Raw genomic sequence first — 22,903 nt, 5'->3', positions numbered from 1 at the left:
CTTAATTAAGATAGCGTCTTGTTGGGCTATATATTGGTTAAACGTGCGAAACACACACACACACACACACACACACACACGAGTCCCATCGCATTTCGTTGTGTCTGTGTTTTGTGCCTTCAACAAAATTGTAAAAAACATTCGTGTTTATCGTCATCAGCTACCCCATTTACGGACTGCATGCTGCAACGCAGGGTATTCAGGATTTTTTTTTTTTCGTTTACCGTCCTGTAAATGTGCAGGTAGGTAAAAATTGTTGAATACATGTCAGATGATTTGGTGCTCTACATATGGCTTTTGCATATGGCATGCATTTTGCATATGGCATGCAGAAATTGAATATGAAACCTTGTTGAGCATGTTTTCCGCAGCAATATAGCGTAAACCGGTAATTGTTATAAAGCGGCCGGTCATCGATATTGTTAAAATAAAGCGGCCACACGGCTTCTCAACGTAGAGGAAACAAAATGCATTCAATACATAGCGATTTCTCATGTCGTAGATTGTTTATTTGGTTGAGAATTTTTTCATGAACAAGCGCTACAACTCACTGCAAATTAACTGCAGTGCATGTCTCAATTGCTTCCACTCCCACTGATTCTCGCGGCTTCGAGCTGGCGCAGGTGAATGCGTAGCCTTACTCGTGCATAACTTGATATCAACATGTTTTCCAGAGAACCTTTATGTTGCTGTTACGTCTGCAGACTGCACTTGGCCCTCTTGATTAAATATTCTGCGACAGCTTTTAGGGGGGGACTTCAGGGTGAACAGGTTTTCTGTCCAGGATGTGATCCCCTTGAAGTGTTCGTCACAGGATATGAGCGAGCTCATAACCTCACCGCTCGGATAACACAAGTTACTACCATCTTGAGCATACTCTTTCAATGCAGTTAAATATGCATGCTCGTGGCTCGCCGAGCCCTGCATTGCAGCCCTGCACTGCTCGCAGTCCGTTATTTTCAAAATTCCTTTCACAAGAAATCCACCATTATGGTGCAGAACGCTGCACTCAATTGAAGTCAGTGCTTCAATGAACATAATTTCTGCATCATCAATTTCCTCTTCAACATCTCCGCCACACTCTCGTTTTCCTTGTAAAATCATGTCAGCCAGATACTCAGAATCATCTGTCCCATAACTCGAGGTCGCTGGCGTGTGCAAAAATTGACTGACACACTTGAGCTTTAAAGCGCATTTCATGTCGTACGCGTTTGGAACGGGTTTCCTTTGGCGCACAACAGAAAAAAGATTCTCCAGGCAGTCCTGCAGAAGTCTCCCAGTTAGGAAGAACTTGTAATCATCCGTTTTAAGCAAAACATCTTGCATACGAAGGACCACTGTCGTTGCAATCACGAGGCCTGATTGTGAGGGCTTCCACTGTGATGTGCTGCCCATCTGCATGCCTTGTATTGTCTCCAATGCCAAGTGCACTTTACGCACTTGCAGCTCATGCACAACAAGCGTTTAAGAACAGCGCATTTTGTGCTATCCAGAAACGAACGAGTTAAACACGCACGTTTACACGCCAGATATCAAGACTACAAGACGGACAAACGCTACGGGAAATAGTGTGCAAATGAACGACTATTACACACGGTGCACTGGTGATTGCGATTAAGCCCGATCGGGATCTGATTTCTCAACAATGATCGGCTTCCTTCTGCAGCTTGCGCATCTTCTTCTTTCTGGGGTTTTACGTGCCAAAACCAGTTCTGATTATGAGGCACGCCGTAGTGGAGGGCTCCGGAATAATTTCGACCACCTGGGGTTCTTTAACGTGCACTACAACGCAAGCACACGGGCGTTTTTGCATTTCGCCTCCATCGAAATGCGGCCGCCGGGGCCGGGATTCGATCCCGCGACCTCGGGCTCAGCAGCGCAACGCCTTAGCTGACTAAGCCACCCCGGCGGGTACGCTGCAGCTTGCGCAAGGGAGCTGATCACGGTCGAGAAATTCAATCCGGATAAGGCTCGATCGCGATCAAAAGTGCCCGTGTCACACAGCTTTAACACCCCAAACACAGAAAGGGCATAACAGAAAGGGCATAGCCTATAAGGCTCCCTTCAATGGTCAGGCGGCGCAGCGATCGGCTCAGCCGTCAGTGCCGCCGTGTCAGTTCCGCGAAACACCGAGGCGGCCACTTCTACGAAGGCATGCTTCTGCGGCGCTCATTTGAAACAAGTCGGGCGTTCTAAACTGTGGTTTTTAAGGCATTTGAAAACATTGAGGCCCATTTTCGACCACCGACACTCGAGAAAGGACGTCAACTTTACGACAACAACCATGTATTTCGTGTCAAAAAAGTAAACAGGACGGACATCGCAGCAAAGTTCTTGTCACGACAAATAAAGCACGTTTACGACGTCGAACTCAAAGTAGGTTAACAAATAAATAATTTATTCCGCTTAAGTGGGCAAATACGGCCGTAGACGTTTTTCAACTTTCATTTGTAGCTTCAGTATACTTCGAGCGTGCCTTGCTTATCACATTTGTCGAGGTTTTGGCGAGTTGCATGGCAACTTGAATGATTCTTTATGGAGCTTTTTTCTCCGTTGACAAAGAGCCTCGAGCATATTCTGGTGTTGTGATTCGGGCTCCAGTGTGAGAGGTCATCACCGCTGAAACATAACAGAGAGCAATCAGCTGACACTAAGCAACACCAAGACTGAACAAATGTGTGCTAGCGTGCGCGAGAGAAGTGCTATTTTACGAATACTCGATGTGCGCTGCGGTGCACTCCAGCCTTAGTTCTGTTGTTCTAAACGCGAGAAAACGTCGGCATGAATGAGCCCGGTTTCAGCAGTCGCGTCTTGATCCAGGCACAGAAAGGAGCAGCACGTTGGCTTATTAATGCACAACAAGAACTACAGTGCGTACAAAGGTTTAACGCGGAGCGCTTACGAAGCTAGATTTGACACATAACAACCACTGCGCATTTGTTTTGGAGCGAGACTAGCTAAACAATTATCCAAACCATGGAATTTACAACAGCGGGAATCAGATCACGCGTGTTTATGCAGTTGTCGCCTTATTGTGCGTTATCATGGATGCTGCCTCGTGTTTTTTTTTTCTTTTTCTCATTTTTAATTTTGCGTTTGCGTCATAGTTCAACAGAAATTCGCAAGAGCGACTCTTACTTGACGGCCCGAACCACAACGATCCACCTTCAGCCGCCGGGTTTCTCCCCACATTCTTGAAGGGAAGCGGCACAATTTGATGCCGACATCCCCTTCACGGTTGTGAAAATACCTATAGCAGCAGTATATGCGCATGTTATTTTTGTTCACACTTCTCACGGAGGAGCTGCCGAGTGGTCGCGGTGAATCCATTAAAAAATCTGAAAAGGAAGCATTCAGGCGCGCCTGAGCGCAGTACGGACCAAGGTGAAATGGCGGTGAGGGCCTACTCGCGGGTGCTCACCGCCGCTGCTAGGTGGCGCGACATGTACAGCCAAACTGCATTGCAGGGTGCCCATACACAAACAGGAACGGTCCGTGGGTTGTCACTTGTCGCGCCTGATCTTTACCAGCCACAGGAGTCGCCTCTTCGGATCTTTCGGAAATCTGAACATCTTCCAGCCATTTCGCGAATGGTTTGCGCACTGTGGCACGCAACACCCGGGCATTTTGCCCTAGAAGACGCCGCACACTTGTCTCACTCAACAAGCCGCGAAGATGCGTGGGGAGAGCAATGGCGGCCGCCGGTCGAAAAGCGGCATTCACCCCTTCACGGAATGACTCCACCCTCCACGGCGGCGGAGGGGGGCGCACGCATCGAGGAACCCTATGGCGACGCCGGCCGTGCGCCCAAAAATCCAGAATGCTCGCCTTCGCGCATCCGCGGCTGCACGGTCATGAGGAAGCAAACGCTTCTTGTGGATAGAATGAATTCGAATTGTGCTACGTACGTATGCGCATGCAGCCTCTCAAATCATATACAGTTAAACCTGGATATAACGAAATTGACAAATTCCCGAAAAACTTCGTTATAAAGAGGATTTCGGTATATGCAGGTTCGGCACGAAAATTTGAAAAAGAAACTTGTACTGTATTTACTCCGTTCCAACGCGCCCTCAATTGTAACGCGCACCCGTTTTCCGTTGTCGTCGAAGCACTCATCCTTGGAATGTCATACCAGGTACCGGATGCGTGGACGCGTGTCGTTTCGCACAAGCTCGAGGCATCGGAAACGAAGAGCGAGCGTCACGATGGTGTCGTAGCGTCGTATGGTGTTACAGTAGAACCCCGCTGTTACGTTTCGGGGGGCTGCGTTTTCCCGGCTGTTACGTCATTTTCGGCCGGTCCCAGCACAGCTCCCATAGAACCCAATGTATTGGTAACCCCGCTGTTGCGTCGCAACTGCGGGACCGTTCCCGCATCGTACGTTGCGAACTGCCACCCCGCGCCGGTCCGAGCGGCCATTTTGACTTTTTATGTCGCTTGGCTTGGTGTCTTGACGATGGCATTGGCCGCCGAAAGTGCCGGGGGCGACAACTATGAGGGAATTTCGGTTTCCGCCAGCAAAAGTACGGCCCTTGAGATCCGTAATTGCTATGTAGAGATGGTGTCTATGACGCATTGTGGTCCTAAAATTGGTTTTGGCTCATAGATATTCCGTATAAAGTCCAAGGGCGATAACGCAGTCGCTGCGCGCCGTATACTGTATGTGTTCAGTTCAGTTCAGTTTTATTTCCTTAAAGACCCCTTTGCTAGGGGTATTACATAAGGGGTGGGTACAGTTGATGCAACAGAAACACAGGTATTCAGAAAACTACAAGAAAGCTACATTTCGCAAGTGCATAAAAACAGAAAGAAGGGGGAAAATGCCGGTGAAAAAAGCTGATTATTTTTCAGCCAACAACGACACATTTTCGAAGAACGATGTCGGGCAAGTGATTTCAGCGACGTGGTGGGGAAGGGCGTTCCAGTCTGATGCTGTGCGGGAAAAAAAAGACGAAGAAAAGGTAGTTGTATGGGAGCGTGGCCGTAAGACTTGTAATGGGTGCCCAGTTCGTAGCGATATGCGTGCGGGTGGTGTGATATATGGCTCGTGAATTAGGGAACTGTAAAAAAACTTATGAAAGAGGCAAAGGCTGGCTGTATATGAGTATGATGAATGGATGTATCTGACGACGCGGTTCTGAAAGGACTCGAGCGCGTTAACAAGATAGACTTGATATGGATTCCAGATGGGTGATGCGTATTCAACTTTCGGTCTGATAAGGGATTTGAAAGCTAGGAGTTTTACGTTCTGCGGGGCGTCACGCAAGTGTCGTCTCATGAAGCCGAAAGTTCTGTTAGCTGATGAAAGTATGTTGGAAATATGCGTACCCCAACTGAGATCATGAGAAAGTGTTACGCCCAAGTACTTAAATGATTCTACTGATTCTATGGGAACGTTTACTATTGTATAAGAGGACAGGAAAGGGTTACGGCGGCGGGTAAAAGATATATGCTTACATTTGTTGGGATTAAGAGTCATTAACCATTGTTCACTCCAAGACTGCACGTTGTTGAGACTTTGTTGTAAGGTGTTTTCGTCAGTAGCATTAGAAACTGGATGGTAAATCACGCAGTCATCAGCAAAAACTCGTATCTTGCAAGATACATGTAGGGGTAAGTCATTAATATAAATTAAAAAGAGAAGAGGACCGAGAACTGATCCCTGCGGGACACCAGAAGTTACAGGGAGTAGAGTGGATGATTTGTCATTTATAGAAACGAATTGGTAGCGATCAGTAAGGATTGCTTCGAGCCATTTGAGTACTTCACTGTGCAAGTTCAAAGAAGAAAGTTTTAGTAGTAAGTGGCGGTGAGGAACTTTGTCAAAGGCCTTTTCATAGTCCAGAAAAATAGCGTCAGTTTGTTGGTTAGAGTCAAGGTTTATATGCAAGTCGTGTAGAAACAAAGCTAGTTGCGTTTCGGTAGAGAAGCCCTTACGGAACCCATGCTGTGCCGAATGAAAAAATTGATTGGCGTCCAAGTGATTCATGATCAAGGAGTAGATGACATGTTCCATGATTTTGCATGGAATGCTAGTGAGAGAGATCGGTCGATAATTTAGCGGTGTGTTCTTATTACCAGACTTGTAGATGGGAACGACCTTCCCCACCTTCCAGTCGTGAGGCATGGAGGCTGTAGAAAGTGACTGAGAAAATATAAGACACAAAAATGATGAAGAAATATATTTTGTATTTTTTAGCAGTTTAGAGTTTATATCATCTATACCTGCTGAGGATGAAAGTTTAAGGTTTTCAATAATGCGCAAAACACCATCAGGATAAAACACCACGCTCGGCATGCTAGAAGCTATGTTGCAGGGGACATTAGACAATGGAACGTTATTATCGTTAGAAAATACTGACGAAAATGCGTTGTTAAATATTAGTGCGCACTCAGTTTCAGGCATGATTTCCCCCGCATCATTTACAAGAGTTATAGTGCGTGTGTTCCCAGGGTTGATAACTTTCCAAAATTTTTTGGGGTGAGTGAAAACGTGCGAGGGGAGCCGACGACCGCGTCTAAATCTCGCGCGCGCAAGAAAAGCAGGGAGGAAGCGCGCCTTCTTCCGTTGCGCTCGAGGAACCGGTACAGTATAGTACCGGTACAGTGTAGGAACCGGTACACTGTAGCACCGGCGAGGGAGCGAGGAGGGAGGGATAGCGGGGCGGCGTTGTACTGTACTCTGGCATCAACTGCGTACTCTGGCATCAACTGAATGGCGCTGAGCCGTGCTCCCTCAAGGGCTGCAGAAGATAGCGTCAACTTTTCCCTTTCCTCAAGAACCACTTACTACACTGCGTACTGCGCGGCGGCGCGCGGTCGCGCGGGCCGTATCTTGAAAGCGATCTGCGTTGGGGCAGAGCCTAGCAGGTGTAGGTGCGTCGGCGGCTCGTAGCTTTGTGCGTGCTGTGTGTTTTCGGCGCTGTTTGCGTTGAAGCGATAGACAACAGCACGAAGGTCACTTCGCTCGCTTCTCCAGCGGCGCTTCCACACGCCGCCAGCGTTTGACAACGCGTGTCCGTGCTCATCGAGTGTGATGCGTCACAGCGTGTACCAGCTAGCGCTTCGGCAACATCAACTGGAAAAGGAGAGAGTGCCGGCTTGGCGGGCTAGGCCAGCTGCAGCAAGCGGCAGGATCAGGTTTGAATGAAGGGAGGGGGAAAGGTCACGCCCGCGGCGGTAAGATCGCCGGGTCGAGGGATGTAGGCCCGCCTCGCACACGCACGCACGCACACGTGCGATCGCTTCGCATTCCGTCGCGGTGGAGAAGGTGCTTCCGGTTGCTGCTCGCGCAAAAATAACAAAATTTGGGGCGAAATCTCTAGGTTGTCGGAGGGTATATATATATATATATATATATATATCGAGGGGGTCTCCCGCTGCCACTTCGTTACATAGAGGTCTCAAATACATGTGCTTTTATGGAGTAACGGCGGGGAATAGAAAAACTTCGTTATATCCAGGAATTCGTTATATGGATGTTCGTTATAAGCAGGTTTAACTGTATGATGCGTTCAAGGCGTCCGTCGTACTCACTATACAAAATGGTCGGTATAAGAAAACAAAACAAAATGGTCGGTATAATTTGTGTGCACCCGCATGCACTTGTGTGTGTGTGTGTGGCGTGTACGTGTGTGCGTGCGTGATGTACTCGTGTTTAGACTATCTACATGCACTCACACAAGCCTTCACTGTATATAGATTTCAACTCGCTGGATCTGCTGCATATAGTATTTCCACTCTGACACTCCTAATGCTAATGCATCAATCGGTACACTTGGGACTACTAAATTGTTAGAAATCAGATACACAGCTATTTCACTCAGCACTTTTATGTACTAATTATGCGTAAAAGGCTTTCATGGCTATTCTTAACTGCTCGCGTTTCAGTTTTTTTATTTTTTTTCCTTGACGAGGTGCAACATTCTGCAAGCCGGCTCCTCTTCAAGGCTATTTTCCAACCAAAAGCTCTGGTCCACAGACTACATTTCACCCTCTTGGTGCGGCCTTCCTGTATGGACAAAGTGAAGATTTCATATGTTGTTGAAGTTCTCACTATCTAAAATGACCAGTTTGATAAAAATTATCTAGATCAGGGGGACTGTTTAACTATGCAGATTAAGTATTAGAAATGCATTTATATATGATAGGCAGACACTTATTCCTTTTTTTTTGTAGGCATATATTATAATGCACACTGGTGCCATTGGGGCAGCAGTCATGATCATATGCTTGCCACACTCCACACCAAGGTGGAGTTGAATGTGGCAAGAAATGCTGTACATGTTGCACTGATAAAAAAAAAAATCGATGGAGCATCGACACTCATATGATTCCACCATGCACGATTCCATTTTAGGACGTCTACAAGCCTGGGGGTTTGCTAATTGTACGTTACAAGACAACTCCAATTGTCGGACCTTCTATTAAATATATTCATTCACTCAAACATTCATTTTGTAAAGTAAATGTGTTGATTAGCAGCAGAAAGAGAAATCATGTTGCAATATACTTTTCACAGGTTAGATGATGGCTCCTAGACGAGATGAAAATTTGATGGCACCAGAGCTCAGTGATTAAAAGTGACTGTTTAGCCTTGCAATGGTCACTTCGTTTTCTCAATTCTATATGCATACTCGTGTATTTTATACCAGTGTCACACAGCTGCTTTCGATCGCAGTCGAGTCCGATCCGGATCAAATTCTTGACTGTGATTATACTCGCAGGCAACTTTCTGTGGCTATATGAAGGGAAAGCTACGGGTGTGTGGCTGCTGCACATGTGTTAACGCGCCAAGTGGTCCAGCAGCGTTTGACCATGGAGGAAGGAAAAAAACTTTTACCTCCATGCATTTGACAGTGCTTTTGGTTGCTCGGAACATACGCTGAATCGATGCAGCTTCCATGTGCAACGGTTTTGCGTTTGCACAGATGCGGAAGGGAAAAGCCGCAAAATAAGTAAACCTTTACACTCTGTGGTGTGTTCGATCTTATTTAACTGTTGTTAATAAGGTGTTTATGTTTTCTCTTCCCCAGCTTAAACTAACGTGAATTAAAATGCGGGACTCTTTTGAGAAGCGCTCTCACTTATGCACGCTTTGCCTCCGTAGCTTTCCCTTCATAGCCACAGAAAGTTGTCCGCGAGTATAGTGACCCGCCGTGGTAGCTTAGTGCCTAGGGCGTTGAGCTGCTAAGCACTAAGTCGCGGGATGAAATCTCGGCCGCGGCGGATGCATTTCGATGGGGGCAAAATGCAAAAACGCCCGTGTGCCATACATTGGGTGCACGTTAAAGGTGCCAATCGCGACTGAGATGTACGATTCTGATCAGGCTCAATCACGATCGAAAGTGCACAGTGCGACACCCATATTATTAGCACTGTACATGTTTCTGCTGTATCTAGGCCTGATCATATACATTAGTCACAGTTTTTTTTTTCTTTTTATGTTAAAACTTTTGACAAATAATAAGGCATCCAGGTGCAATGGTTACATTTCGATAAAGACAAAGAAGACTCAGTGAACTTGAGAGCAAAACATATTACTACTTTGTATAAAAGAAGTTGCAGATATCGCTTCGAGCAAATATTAGATGTATAAATTATTGGGAAGGAAGGCATTGCATTACGTACTTTTCCATTGCAAACCTTGGCCAATCCCCCCTCACGTGCATGTGCTATATGTAAAAGGCATTAACTCCACCCATGAATACACACACACACACACACACATATATATATATATACTATTGTACTGAAGGCACTGACCACAGTGCTGGCAAAGGTATAGAAGAAGCTAGAAGAAAAGCAGCACCGCCCGCCGCTTCGCCATAGCTCCCAATGACTTGTTTAGTTCTACCGCTGCAAAGCTAGATCAAGTGCTGCTAGGCAATCACCCCCATTGCATTTGGTGGAGGTGCTGGGTTTCTCTTCAACATCCTGGAACTCCGCAGCCGGACGCTACCACCAGCTCATGTGATGAATGATCCAGGACCATCCCAGGCTGCTGCACCCGTACCTATGGCCATCGTTTGCCCTGGCGTCATCTGGCAGTGCTACCCTGCACAAGAGACGACCTCGACGACTGGCTCGCCGAATACGACTGTGTATAGAAGAGAAGCAGCGCTTGCTCGCTGCTTCGCCATAGCTCCCAAATTGACTTGTTTATTTTTGTACCACTGCAAAGCTAGATCAAGTGCTGCTAGGCAATCACCCCCATTGCAATATATACAGGGTGTCCCAACTATCATGCAGCAAGATTTAAAAATATGCAAATGCTGGACAGAACCAAGGTAATGCTGTTTGCCGTTGCTTGGAGATACCCAGAGTATTTTTTGCATTCCGCCTAATTAGATAATTAGTCGTAATTAATTAATCAACTTCTCAAATATTATAATTAGATGAAAAGTGTCAATGAGAAAATTGTAGAGCAACATGAGAAACTACCAATACAGCTTTCTGGTGCTCAATACATGCTACATAAAAGTGTTTTTCCGAGTGTGAAAGATGCCCGCAAATACACGCAAAGTGCCTCGAGCGGCCAGGTGCGCGGCAGTTGCAACAACAGTTGCAGTAGTATACAGGGAGAAGGACCACTGCAAGTGGAGGCTTTTCCAAATTATGCTACTGCTGGAGAGCTGCGGTTGCTGTGCAGACACACCAGTTCCTGAGCAAATGCTTGGAGCAGATCACCTCGATCTGTACAGCAGTTCACAGTTGATAAATAAGCATAGGTCTTACCTTTAATTAAATTTCAATTTAGGCAAAGTAATTGCTTAATGTGGCTGCCGCCGCCGCTGTCTTGCGGAATATCTCGCATACAGGACAGCACTTGTGTAACGAATCACCTTACATGTAGCCCGATCTATATTACCCCTAGAGATGTGCTGGTGGCCAGCACTGTTTTATATGGAATTACACAGTGAGACAGCAAACGGTACCTAAATATCCTCAGTACAAAAAATATATGCCTTAAAGCACATAATTTCTCTAGTAAAGCAAAGCTTGTTATGCCTTCTTTCCCAGCATTTGGCACATCTGTTCAGTTGGCTTCTAGCTAAAATAAGGTAGGCTGATCCCCGAGACAGTGTAATCTGTGGTCATGTGGATCACATGGTCCCCATGGTGGGGGTTTTTGCATATTGCCAATTTGCCAGGCAGGCAAGTAATCACTATGCTGCAAAATACGCTGAAGAATATGAACAGTTTTATAGCATTTAATTAACCTCTTCACGAAAGCTTCGCTTCATAGATTCCAAAATGTGTGATGGATCTGAAAAATGTTATTACAGTTACTGCCACTGTGCACCATATACGATGAACTTCCAGTTGTTTTTTATTTAAAAGCTTCTCAGTTTACCTGACATCCAGTTGTTAATGGCATTACATGTATAAACTAATATATAAAAAAGCCCTCTTATTTCGCCCAGTGAACTCCATGCTACCCTTTATTTCACTTTACTTAGAAATAGGAACTATTCAGTATTCGATTTGATAGTCAAAGGTAACCTTTCTTGAATACGAATTTTGCTATTCGAACACCCCTAGGGTAAAATGCATCTTGCACTGTAGGTAGGGCTTCAACTACTATTGTATAATAAAGTACAAAAAAAAAAGAGGAGAGAGAGATTTGATGGCCTGGAATTTTTCGCATTTATGAAATTAATGTATGAATAAATTTTAGTTACTGAGAGAGTACTGCACTATGTGTGCATTCATTGGGGACAGGAACAAACAAATATAAATTAGGTATGCAACAGCAGTCAAACAAGGGATATCTCAGGTTAAAGCCAATGTTTCGACAAAGGAGCTCATCTTCGTCCTGACGAGGATTTCGAACAAGTCCACTTGTTTGACTGCTGTTCAATACATTTGAGTCTTCACGCGACACATAATTGCTTGTTAATTATCTCGACGTGACGCGTGTCGGCTTAAAAAAAAAAAAAATTGATGAGGCACACCATAGTGGGTGACTCCTTACTACTTTTGACCAGCTGGGGTTCTTAAACGAGCACATAAGCATAAGTACAGAAGCACTTTTGCATTTTTCCTCCATCAAAATGCAGCCACTGCAGACGGGATTGCACCCATGACCTCGAGCTCAGCAGTGCAACGTTATCGCCACTGGGCTACTGCAGTGGGTAAGTCTCCCCTTCCTGTGATCTTTTGTCTTAAATGAAAATGAGGTGGCATTTGTCAGAGTACAGTGGACAACAAATACAGATGTCATGCATATGGCACTTGCATGCTGCTATTGGCTGTGCTTGAAGCCAGTGATATTTTTTGCCCATGATTTTAATGTACAATTGAATGGCCTCAGATTACACACAAATAATTTTTTTTTTGCAGGAAAAAAAAAAAAACCTAGGATTTAGGTTTAATCTATCTTATTTTGTATTTTTATCACATTATGATGTGACAGGCATTGAAGCCATGGTATTTGTTTTTCCACTTAGAGCAGTGAAAAACTAATCACAGGAGAGAAAGGACTGTAAATGAAAAGGCAAGACATGAAGTAACATCACATCAACATATCATGTCTTTTATGTTGCAACTTTTGTGGCACTTACAATTTTAGTACAGTGAAAAACATTTACACTGAGGTTCAAGGGTGGACTCCATGAATTTTAACTGACCCCCGATGAGTAATAGCATTTACAAAGCAACAATCAAATCCACAGCGTATTACCTAGATTCCAATGCAAAAGAGAAGACTCAGATAATAAGCAAATTTCAACATGATTGTAGTGCTGGTTACTATAAGAAAAAAATGCAGCTTTAGGAGAGCAAGAAACTTGCACTTCCAAGCACAAAACATTTTTCAGCCTCAACAGTTTTTAGTTCAACAGCTATCACGACACCATTGTTTCACACCTTTCTGAACAGCCTTCACACACATACAAAAAGGCAAGTGAACATTTCAGACAGCAATGTGCATGCAAGACACTAGCAAGTTCAGATCTGGTGTGAAGAAAGCCAAACAGCCATGTTGCCACAAGTGCGATTCAATTGCATGTGTAACTAAAGGCCAAGTTATTACATTAGGTCCACACCATTTTTACCCAGGAAACATAAGTTGTGGTGCAAATGTACAAGTCAGAAAATGTCAGCTTTTTATAGTTCAGCAAAAAGCTGTGGAGTACCAGTGCTTCTTTCCTATAGCATAAAGTGCAGCTGGTACAATGCATGTGCTGTGCACAAAGCATGTCTCTATGCTTGTTCTGTAAATACCATAGGTTACAATGTATGTACATGCAGGTTTCAAAGTGATTTATAGATAAAGCAAACCTTCCATGTCTATTACAAAAGAACACAAGTAGAAAAATAGCTTACCAACACTATGTCCATTGCAGATTGTTATGCAAGGGAAATATATTTCAACCTGCGTGCCTTTAGTACGGGTTTCAGTCGAATGGGACAAAATCTCAACAACATTTAGGGAGGGAAGGACACAATTAAAACTAGTGGAGCTCATGTTTTTCACTGGTCTAGAGGACGGGCACAAATGAACAGCACACAAGCTCAAACTTGCTTCTTGAGAGGTTTCTTGTTACTGATAATGTGCATAAATATACACCAAGCAAAATATATTTAACTCAAGTTATTTGGAGCATTGTTAAAGTAATGCGCCAACCTTGCATTCTCAGCTCTTCCAATATGGCAGTGATGAAGATCAAGCGTGAATCAACTGGCCACATCAATATAATGCAGGGGAATGCACAGCAAAGATTGTTAGGAAGTGCAAAAAGTGAGATAGCCAGGCACATGCAGGCAAACATTTTATTACCATCTGTCACCTTTTTCATGAATTTTTTTATTTTCAGGAGTGTTTTCAGAAATTCCACTTCAATTACATATCAATACAAACAATTACTTAATCATTTCTGCGCCCCCCTGCAGAGGCCATTGCAACCACAAATGCACTTCCTATTTCAAATGGCAAAGACAAAGAATGCTGGGTTCTCACACTCTACAGAAAGTGAAATGTCCCTTCGCATGTGTTAGGTTTTCTAGACAATAAGGAAGCCTATCTCAGTACAAGCACTTTGGTACTTTTACACATATTAAAGCGAAGCTTTCTTTGTGAACCCTCCAAGACTTTTCGTACCGTGGCTACTGCCTTTCCGAATGTATTTGTGGAATATATATGTGGATATTTACAAAGGCTATATCAAGGTACCCATATATAGTGGCTCATATAAACCTTTTATGCTGACCCAATATGTCCAGCTCTCTTTTTTTTTTCGAATTTTTTTTTATTTCGAAAGCTCTCTTCTCATAACAAATTAACTTCCTATATAAAATGTGAACATATAATGTCAACTCACAGGCATCTCTAAAGCACACTGATGTGTTAATGGAATGGTGAATTATATTCAACAGATTCATTGATTTATTTTCTTTGATTTAACCACTCCGTATGTGCCACTATGTTCCTGGCGAATCTTCCAGAATGGGCATGTCCGACTATGTACAATTCCTACATAAAACAAGTACATATAATGTTGCTTCAGATATCTCTTAAGCACACCGATTTGTTAATAGAATGATTAATTATATTTCAAGAATTCTTTACTTTACTTTCTTTGATTTAGCCATTTGGTATGTGCCACTGGGGGTGTGTCCATTCTTGACCAATCCTCCAGAATGGGTATGTCCCACGGTAACACTAGAGGTACAGAATCCCTAAATGTTGCTTGACACGTGTCATACTTTTCTGTGCATACACCTGTCATCACCAAATAGTATGCATCTAGCTGTAAAGCGTTTAACTAATCGCTCTACTCAAGCTTCGTTTCACATAGGTCCCAACATGTGCGTTGGATCTGCACGAGTTTTCAAAATTACATCTGTAATGGTCATGAGTGCAAAGGTAACTAAACACACCTATTAACACATACTGCCTCATGAATTCTGCTTGCTCAAATGACTCAGAATATTTGAGAACCGTCATGTGACAGAGGAAGAAGAGCCAATGACATCATAAACGGGCCTTTCCTGGCAGCTTTTCTCTGCATGCTTCACTTTAATTAGAGTCCTTTCATGTGTAAAGGGGTAACAGGATACAGCTGACTCATACTAATTTGATTTTCGATACTGCATTAGCAAGAACATAAGTGTCCCACTATTCTAAGCAGTCACAGTCTTGACCAACAGCACTTTAAAAAAATTTTAATATTCACAAATGAAGCTGAAGCTGATTCAGTTATAAGCAGTCTTCCCTTGTTCAAGAACTTACTAATTTGATCCTGCCAGAAGGTCCCAGCTGGTGGCACAGCCTTCTTATGAGCCAAGCTTTCTGTTTTCTGTCTTAAAGGGCCCCTAAACCACCCTGACATTTTCAACACATTAAAATGAACACATGCATCATGTATAGAATACTGCGACAATCATCTTGGCCAAACATGGCAGCACTATGCACTTTAGGGAAGTCATAAATTGAAAAAACAATCTCATGCACCTCTCCAGGCTTTTCCAGTCTTTTTTGCATGTCGAAACGCCAGCAGGGTCGTGCATGTAATGTCACCAGGGTAAAAGGTGTTGATTGGTTGGTCGGCGAGGAACGAGAGTGCCAACATGATGAGAACAGACTGCGTGTTCTGAGAAAATAGAGGGGCTCGCCCATTGTGCACCACTGATTTTTCCGTGAAGCTTCTATTCAGTCGGCGTCACGCAGAGGGTGATTAGGGGTGAACAATGAAGGAAATTTTATTTGCATGTAATGCGACCCATAGCTTTCGCAGCACTGCATGGAGTGGTTGATAGTAAGTGGTGAGGAGGAGCCTATGGGAAGAGTAGTGAAAGCGAGCGAGAAACCACGGCGGCCATGTTGTCATTCAACAAGTGCCTGTAATTTTGCTATTACGGCATCTTTTAGAAAAATTCTTGTGACTTTATGTTTATTGTAGACTGCTACACAGCTGGCATTATATAAAGAATTTACCTAAAGCTCAGAGTTGTTGAGTTGTTTAGGGGCCCTTTAACAATGCCATACATTGAATGGTCTGACCTTGGCTGATACACAAGCAGCACAAGCAAGAGCTAGACAAAGCAGCAAGTGGTTCACTCAGAGTGAGGAAAAAGGAAATAGAGCAGAATGGGTCAAGCAGATCTGAATAACAGAAAGATACATTAACACCATGAATGGAATGCTATTTCCACAGAAGATGGATTTCGTTTTTATTTTTTACCTGTTCTTGCTAGCATCTCCATTGAATATTTTGTCAACACTGACAGAGAAGTGGATATCCGGAGTTCCATGAATAGCAATGTTGTTTTGTGTGTCATGTAGTGGCAGTATGAATGGTGGCGATGACAAAAGCTACACGGTTTCTGTCAGAGATATTACATAGGTGTGTCTGTGCACAGCAGAAGCTGAACTCAATGCCACATGAGTTCTTGCATGAGGCTTATGCTGAAGAGGCATTTAATTAAGTACACTTGTGTTCTGGAAAACAAGCTATCTCAAACATTCTTTAAAATTCAAATGACAGCAGATGATCATGAATTATTTTGAAATAAAGAGGCTGCAAGTTTGAACAATTTTCTGCCTTTCCTTTTAATTCAACGTGTTGGATTATTCAGCTAATTTTCACAGTCCCATCAGGGTTGATTTAATGGAAGTCGACTGTACATCTAAAAGTGTACTAGTATCAGCATAAACTAAAATGCAAACAAGTAAAAAATGACTAGAATGTGTCATTGCATTTCCAGATCTGTCTGCATTTGCAATACAAAGTGGCTTAATTAAAGCTCCAAAACTTACATTTGGGACTATGCCATGCTTAGAAACCAGCTACAGAGACTGCATGTCAGACTTCCACGCAACAGGCGTTCTGATCAGCTTTTTCTTGTTTGCATTTCCATTTTCGCTGATGGCATACACTTATTTCGACAGCTGTGCAGACACTCACATTTAAAATACTAACGCATGCAAGAAACCAATCATAAAAACATAACTTGGATCTTTGAAGACTAGGGTAATTTAAATGGACATTTACACATATTAACAAAAAAATTATTCATGGCTCCATTTCCTGGACACTGTGAACTTGCACAGCATACTTACAGTACTGCTGCTGCGTCATTTGAATGCCAAAAAGAAAATTCAGCACAAAAAACATGCCAGACATGACTCTGTGATACAAATCAAACAAAAGAAAAATTAACTACAAACTAAGACATGGTCACTGCAAAAAGGTTTCTTAGCTTCTGGTATTAGTACTAAGCTCTTTGTAAGTGCTGGTGTTCATAATAGAACATAAATATTCTAGAAACATCTGAGGTCTGTAAAAACTAATACAAGCCTTCAAGTCCACTTTTTTGTCTAGCCTTCTGAATGCAGGATGGTACAAGTTTTTGTGGAAAACAGCAGAATTTGTTACCCCACAAGGTTGTATACCCCACTATTTTTTCCATTTTTAAAGTTGGTTGTGTTGTCATAAAACAAATAGTCATCCCAAAAGTTGAGCACTAGGGATATATGAGTTAACATAGAAAGATAGCTTGATTAATTAAAATAAGCTCATACTGGCCTTAAATATCAGTGATAACGCACATAAGTCAAACCATGCTTTGGAGTACCTAAGTGAAGAAAATGTATACAAAATTACCTCAAGGAGAAAAGAGCTTTGTGCATACAAGAAATCTACCTATTACTTGACCAACACCCATCTATGAATGGCAGCAACAGTTCATCGAAAAAGATGGTGACAAGCATAAAATACTCGCACTACCAAGCACAGCTAAGTGTAAGCACCAGTAGCTGGAGGTGCCCTGTATCACAGGTGTTTTTTTTGTCCCCTAAAATAAATGAAGAGCAAATGTGCATGTTGTTAGCATCACATAGTGCATTCTTCTTAGTTTCAGTCAACATTTACATCAGTCACATCACTAAGTTTCAAGAAATAACATGATTGTGAACCAGGTAACACCTTTGCTCCCGAGCAATGCAGCACATACACTGTTGTGGTGCATGAAGGCTTGTCCTACACTGAGATGTCTTCGATGTCACCTGCAGGTCATGAGTGGAAAGCACAGCACTGTTTCAGTCTACAGCTTGAATGCAAAGAGAAGGATAATGAGGATGATGGTGGAGGCTGCCATGACAAGGATGCACATCATTTTATGATTCTTCTTCTGATAAGTGTCAGCCTTTTGTAGCTGTTGGAGGCCCTGCTGAACCCTTGTCTGCACCGTGTCCAGGTTATAGTCTATGCGATCCAGCACAGTTCCCTGTCAAAATAAAAGCATAAAAATGTCTCTGATTTGAAGCAAAATGTGCTTTAGTAATAAGGCAATTTTACTGTGTGTACATTTGAATACAGTGATTTAAAATAACCAACAAATGTGAGCGGATCCTTCTATTGGGAATTTTTGAATATCTGTACTTGCAACAAAGAATAAAAAAAGGGTAAAAAAAAAAAAACCGTCTATAGACACTTGCCTAGACATACTACAGTATAGACCACTTATAACGCAACCGCTTATAGTAGTGCAAGACCGGATATAGTGCGGTCTTTTCAGACTCCCGTTAATTTTCCCACAGCACTCCATGTATACACGTATTGCTTATAGTGCAGTTGCGGGAAACAAAATACCGGTTACAGTGCGGCTGCCTGGGAGTATGGAAGTCAGCGGAGACGGCGAACGCTCCCCTCAAACGGGCGCCCCAAGGAGTGCTCGAGGAAGAAAGAGAGACGAAGTGGAGAGAAGAGCACGTGGTGCGAACGAACAGCCAGTGAGGCTGAAACCAGAATCTTGAGTGCGAGTCGTGAAATATCACGGCGCGCATAGCGAGCGAGGGCCATGAAACTGCCAACGCCGGCGAACGCTCGCTTCACGATAACGGCAGTAAACGAAACTTCAGGAAGCGGGCGGCGCCGGCACGGCATGGCGAAGGGCGCACGCGGAGACCGCGGAATGTGAGGGAGGAGGGCGGCAGGGAAGCGGATTTCGCCTCGGCAACTCCGCCGCTTCGGTGGCTCTCCTCGCCCTCCCTCGTAGCTCCCTCACTTTCGACTGTCACCGTGCGCGCCCGCCGCCAGCTCCCCGAAGTTTCGTTTTCTGCCATTATCGGGAAGCGGGCATTTGCCGGCGTGGGCAGTTTCGTTGGCCGGCCTGGGACAGCGCCGCTGCTTCCCTCTGCGCCGTGGCCGCAGCGTGCAAGGTCAACACGTGACTAGAAAGTAGAGGAAGCATAAAGGAGAAAGAAGGGTTGCCTTTACAAGAATGGCCCGCCCCGTAACACCTTGGCCAGCGAGAAACTGGACAATGCCAGCATGAAAATCAACAACGCCGGGGACTCGCTGGACTATGATGCTGCCGCCCCTACAACACCGGTCACCTGCTCGACGTGCCATACAGGCGTTCGACCAACGACGACACACATGTTGTGGGAGTGCCCCAACTACAATGACATCCGGCAGCAATACCTCAAGCCACGCATTAGGACTTTTAAACACTGAACAATTCCCAACAGTGACGGTCGAGCCCGTGCAACGGTGCAGTCCCTCTGGGACTTCGCACACGAGGTGGGGATTGACCATCGATCGTTTCTGATCTCCTTTCCAATCTATTTACCCCGCTCCCCTATATAGGTCTTCGAGCCAGTCCTTTTCTATGTGAAGATTTTCAATTAATCACTCTCCCAGCTATGCGAATAGCTCAAGTTTGCACCACATCGGCATTGTGCACTTTGGTTTCCCTGCTATTTTCATAAAAATGCTATAGGATGCTCAATCTATTTAATAAATTCTCTAGATATAACACACTCAAACAACTGCAAGTTCTATAGATGAATATGAAATGCTTGACAGTGTAAAATTAGAAGAGGCATATGGTTGAGAGAAGCATAACATGTAAATAACTTTATCTGTTCAAAAAGAAAAAACAAAATGTAAGCATCTATGGCCCTTCAAATTCTGGTGGTGCATGATACTCTGTACATCTAAAGTGTATAAAATCATCAGTTACATACTTTTCAGCCAAGCATACTTCCCCATACTGAGCAGTAAGCATAACTTGAATAATTATGAGACCACCTTTGGAAAGGCTTGGTACCTTGGGGCAAAGTAACCGATACAGCGCAGCACTCAAATTTCTTACATTTCAGCAAACCTAGTGCTGGAAGAGTCTGTTACTGTTTATGTAACATTTCTGTAAAAGGAAGAAAAAGAGCTAGGAAATTAACACTAACCAGAGGTTTTACACAAAAGACCAAGAATTGTTCAGCTCATAAAAATTTTGCATCAATAAAAATACAGACGCACCTGCTCAGCCACCATGTTGGCAATGTCTTTGAAAATGGTGTTCAGTTCTGTGATGGACCGCAAGATGTTGTTGATCTCTCGTTCTCGCATTTGCACCATTTCTGTGTTGTCTTCCAGGAACAGTTGGTCTTCAATTTGAAGCTGATGCTGCAGTGTGAAAAAAAAAAAAAAAAAGTGCTGTAGCTGGAAATTTAGCAGTATGGTGGCTGAGGCGCACTATATTGGAAAAAGAGCAAAGAGCAAGGGTGCTTCTTTGTTGTCACCTCTTAATGAAACACACACACATAGAGTGAGGATAGCTTACTGTGACATGTCTCTAAAATGCATGTGTGCCCCAAACCTATTGAAGATAACCACCTCGGCAGAGAATAGATTTTTCTCAACCTGAGAGTTGTTATTCCAGAAAAACTTCACATATTCTATTCCCATAAAAATACAGCAATACCATTACAAGCAACTGCAGCCCTACTGCCAGCACAAGTTTCCCAGCAGACAAATATTCTTAAATGCATTTTTTGCTGGTAGCAATGATATGGCATGGCAAAGTGTTAAACTGAAGATTCCTGGCAAAAACGAGCACTGCATATAAATAAACTTAATTTTGTTTCACCCATATCAATGATGCTCTACAATTTGAATGTGACAAACTATAGGAATAAATAAGAATCGGAACCGAGAAATGTCCCTATAAAGGTACCTTCCATTAAAAAATGACAAAACAGGAATTATAACCACAGCTACATACAGTGTACTTCATTTTTTTTTTACTTAGGCAGATGCAATGTGCTGTCTGTTGGTTAGTATTTTATTAATGTCTGTTATATATCAACACTTTCATACAGCAGCCACTCGGAAAGTATGCAGCAGTTGAACATGTTAACTTACAAACTCACTGCTTCACTTTTTCTGAACCTTCAGCAGCTGCATAGAAAAACTCTTGTTAATCTAACCCATCAGCTAAAATTGTACTTCTTTCAGGGGTACTATTTACACTAAGAAAACCGAGAGGTTGTACTAAGCTTTAATAGATATATATATATATATATATATATATATATATATATATATATATTTTTGCCAGAACTTATATAAGACGTCAACTGGCAATTAAACTGTCCCAATGAAAAATGCTACCAGTCGCTGCAGCCCTCATCAGCTGGAGTATTAGCGTGATACAGCAGTTATGGCTCATGCTTAGCCTTGAGGAACATGCTTGAGGTTCACAATTAAAAGTGGAGAAACCCATAAGGGTTTCCTTTGTAGCTTTGTGCTACAGTTGGGTGGATGACAATATTCTCTTTCATCAACCTTCCTCCACCTTGGGGGCTTTCACTGGATTGATCCGCCATATTTGGACAGATTTATCTTAATCTTACAAAGCGACACACAAGCTATGAAAGACACTGCAGCAGGGAATTCCAGACTGATTTTGAGTGCCTGATGTTAAAGTGCACAGAAATTCCACCAGAGAGGGATTTTTGCATATTGCCTCAATTGAAAAGCAGCTGCTGTGGCCATATTGTATCTATGACATCACACTCAAGAGCAGTATGTCATAACCACCAAACCATCATGGCAGGTTACAATAAAAAGAGTAACTGCTACCTTGAGATCATTGGTGTAGCTAGGGGGGAGGGCGTTTGGGGAGGGTGGAACCCCCCCCCCCCCGAAATTTTTATGTCGAAACCCCTCCCCCTTTCCCATGGAACAGAAAGTTTCAAGAGGTGAGCTCTGAAAGAGCAACATGAATGAAAGGGAAAGCTGGAATGGTAAAACAAGGCGAGGACTAGTGGCGGTTGGGAGAGGGGTGGGGGGGTTGCCACTTGTCATGGGGGCGATACCCTCCCCCAGCACAGAACAATGCCGCCTCTACCTCCTTCCGGATTGTGTTAACCATAACTGCTAACCATAACTGCATAACCATAAGACACACAGATAAAGATGGGACGAATGCGTGCATAAAACTTGGGGGCATCGTTGCTCCCCACTAGGCCTTCGTGTCGTCGAAGAGCTTCTCATTTCTAGTACTTGACCTAATCGTCGACCAAGCTGCACGGAAGAAAAGCATTCCGAAAATATTGCGACTTGCTTGTCTAGGAAACGCACTTAAGCAGCCTCCCCCCTCCTATTTTTTTCTTCTTTTTCCCCCTTTCTTAGGCTAGTTTGTACACACTGTTAAGGATGAAAACAAGCCAATAAACGGGAGAAGAAAGACCTACAGAACGCTGATTTGTGCATGGCAAAATATATCAAGGATGGGGGGTGCTGGGCCAGGGAAGCTAAGAAACCACCACAACAAACAGGTGGGAGAGCAGGTAGGTGAATGGTCTCGAAGTCCACGCAGAAACAGAAGTATAGGAATGCTAGCCTCGCCATTCAACAATTCAGTGAATGTTGAAGAGTGCGACAGTGACTAATGGAAAAGAATTTTAAGGGGAGTGCGGTGATGGATACGAGGAGGTGGGGGGGGGGAGGGTGCACAGAAAAGGCATCAAGAACAAAATCGGCGGATAATTATGGGCATAGAGAGAGTGTCTCGTCACTGCTCGATCGCTCAACACCAGACGGCCGTGGCCAGTCGCCTAGCTGAGGCACACCTACCCCATCGTAACGAGCTGCTTGCTGCGGAGAGC

General features: G+C 43.8%; 2 protein-coding genes across 2 annotated transcripts in view; both read right to left on the bottom strand.

Annotated features, from left to right (window-relative positions):
• The window catches only part of LOC119436024 (cytochrome c oxidase subunit 4 isoform 1, mitochondrial), a 480,308-nt gene that overhangs the window by 146,643 nt on the left and 310,762 nt on the right, over positions 1–22,903 (bottom strand). The window lies entirely within an intron of this gene.
• LOC119436021 (syntaxin-16-like) overlaps positions 15,033–22,903 on the bottom strand; it is a 32,357-nt gene continuing 24,486 nt past the window's right edge. The window contains 2 exon segments of the mRNA XM_037702749.2: positions 15,033–18,234; positions 20,271–20,417. Of these exon segments, the coding sequence (XP_037558677.1) occupies positions 18,052–18,234; positions 20,271–20,417 (330 nt within the window). The 3' untranslated portion in view covers positions 15,033–18,051.

This window comes from Dermacentor silvarum, chromosome 1 (genome assembly GCF_013339745.2).
Source record: "Dermacentor silvarum isolate Dsil-2018 chromosome 1, BIME_Dsil_1.4, whole genome shotgun sequence".
In the NCBI taxonomy this organism is placed as follows: domain Eukaryota; kingdom Metazoa; phylum Arthropoda; class Arachnida; order Ixodida; family Ixodidae; genus Dermacentor; species Dermacentor silvarum.
This window is presented reverse-complemented; position numbering and strand designations above follow the sequence as displayed.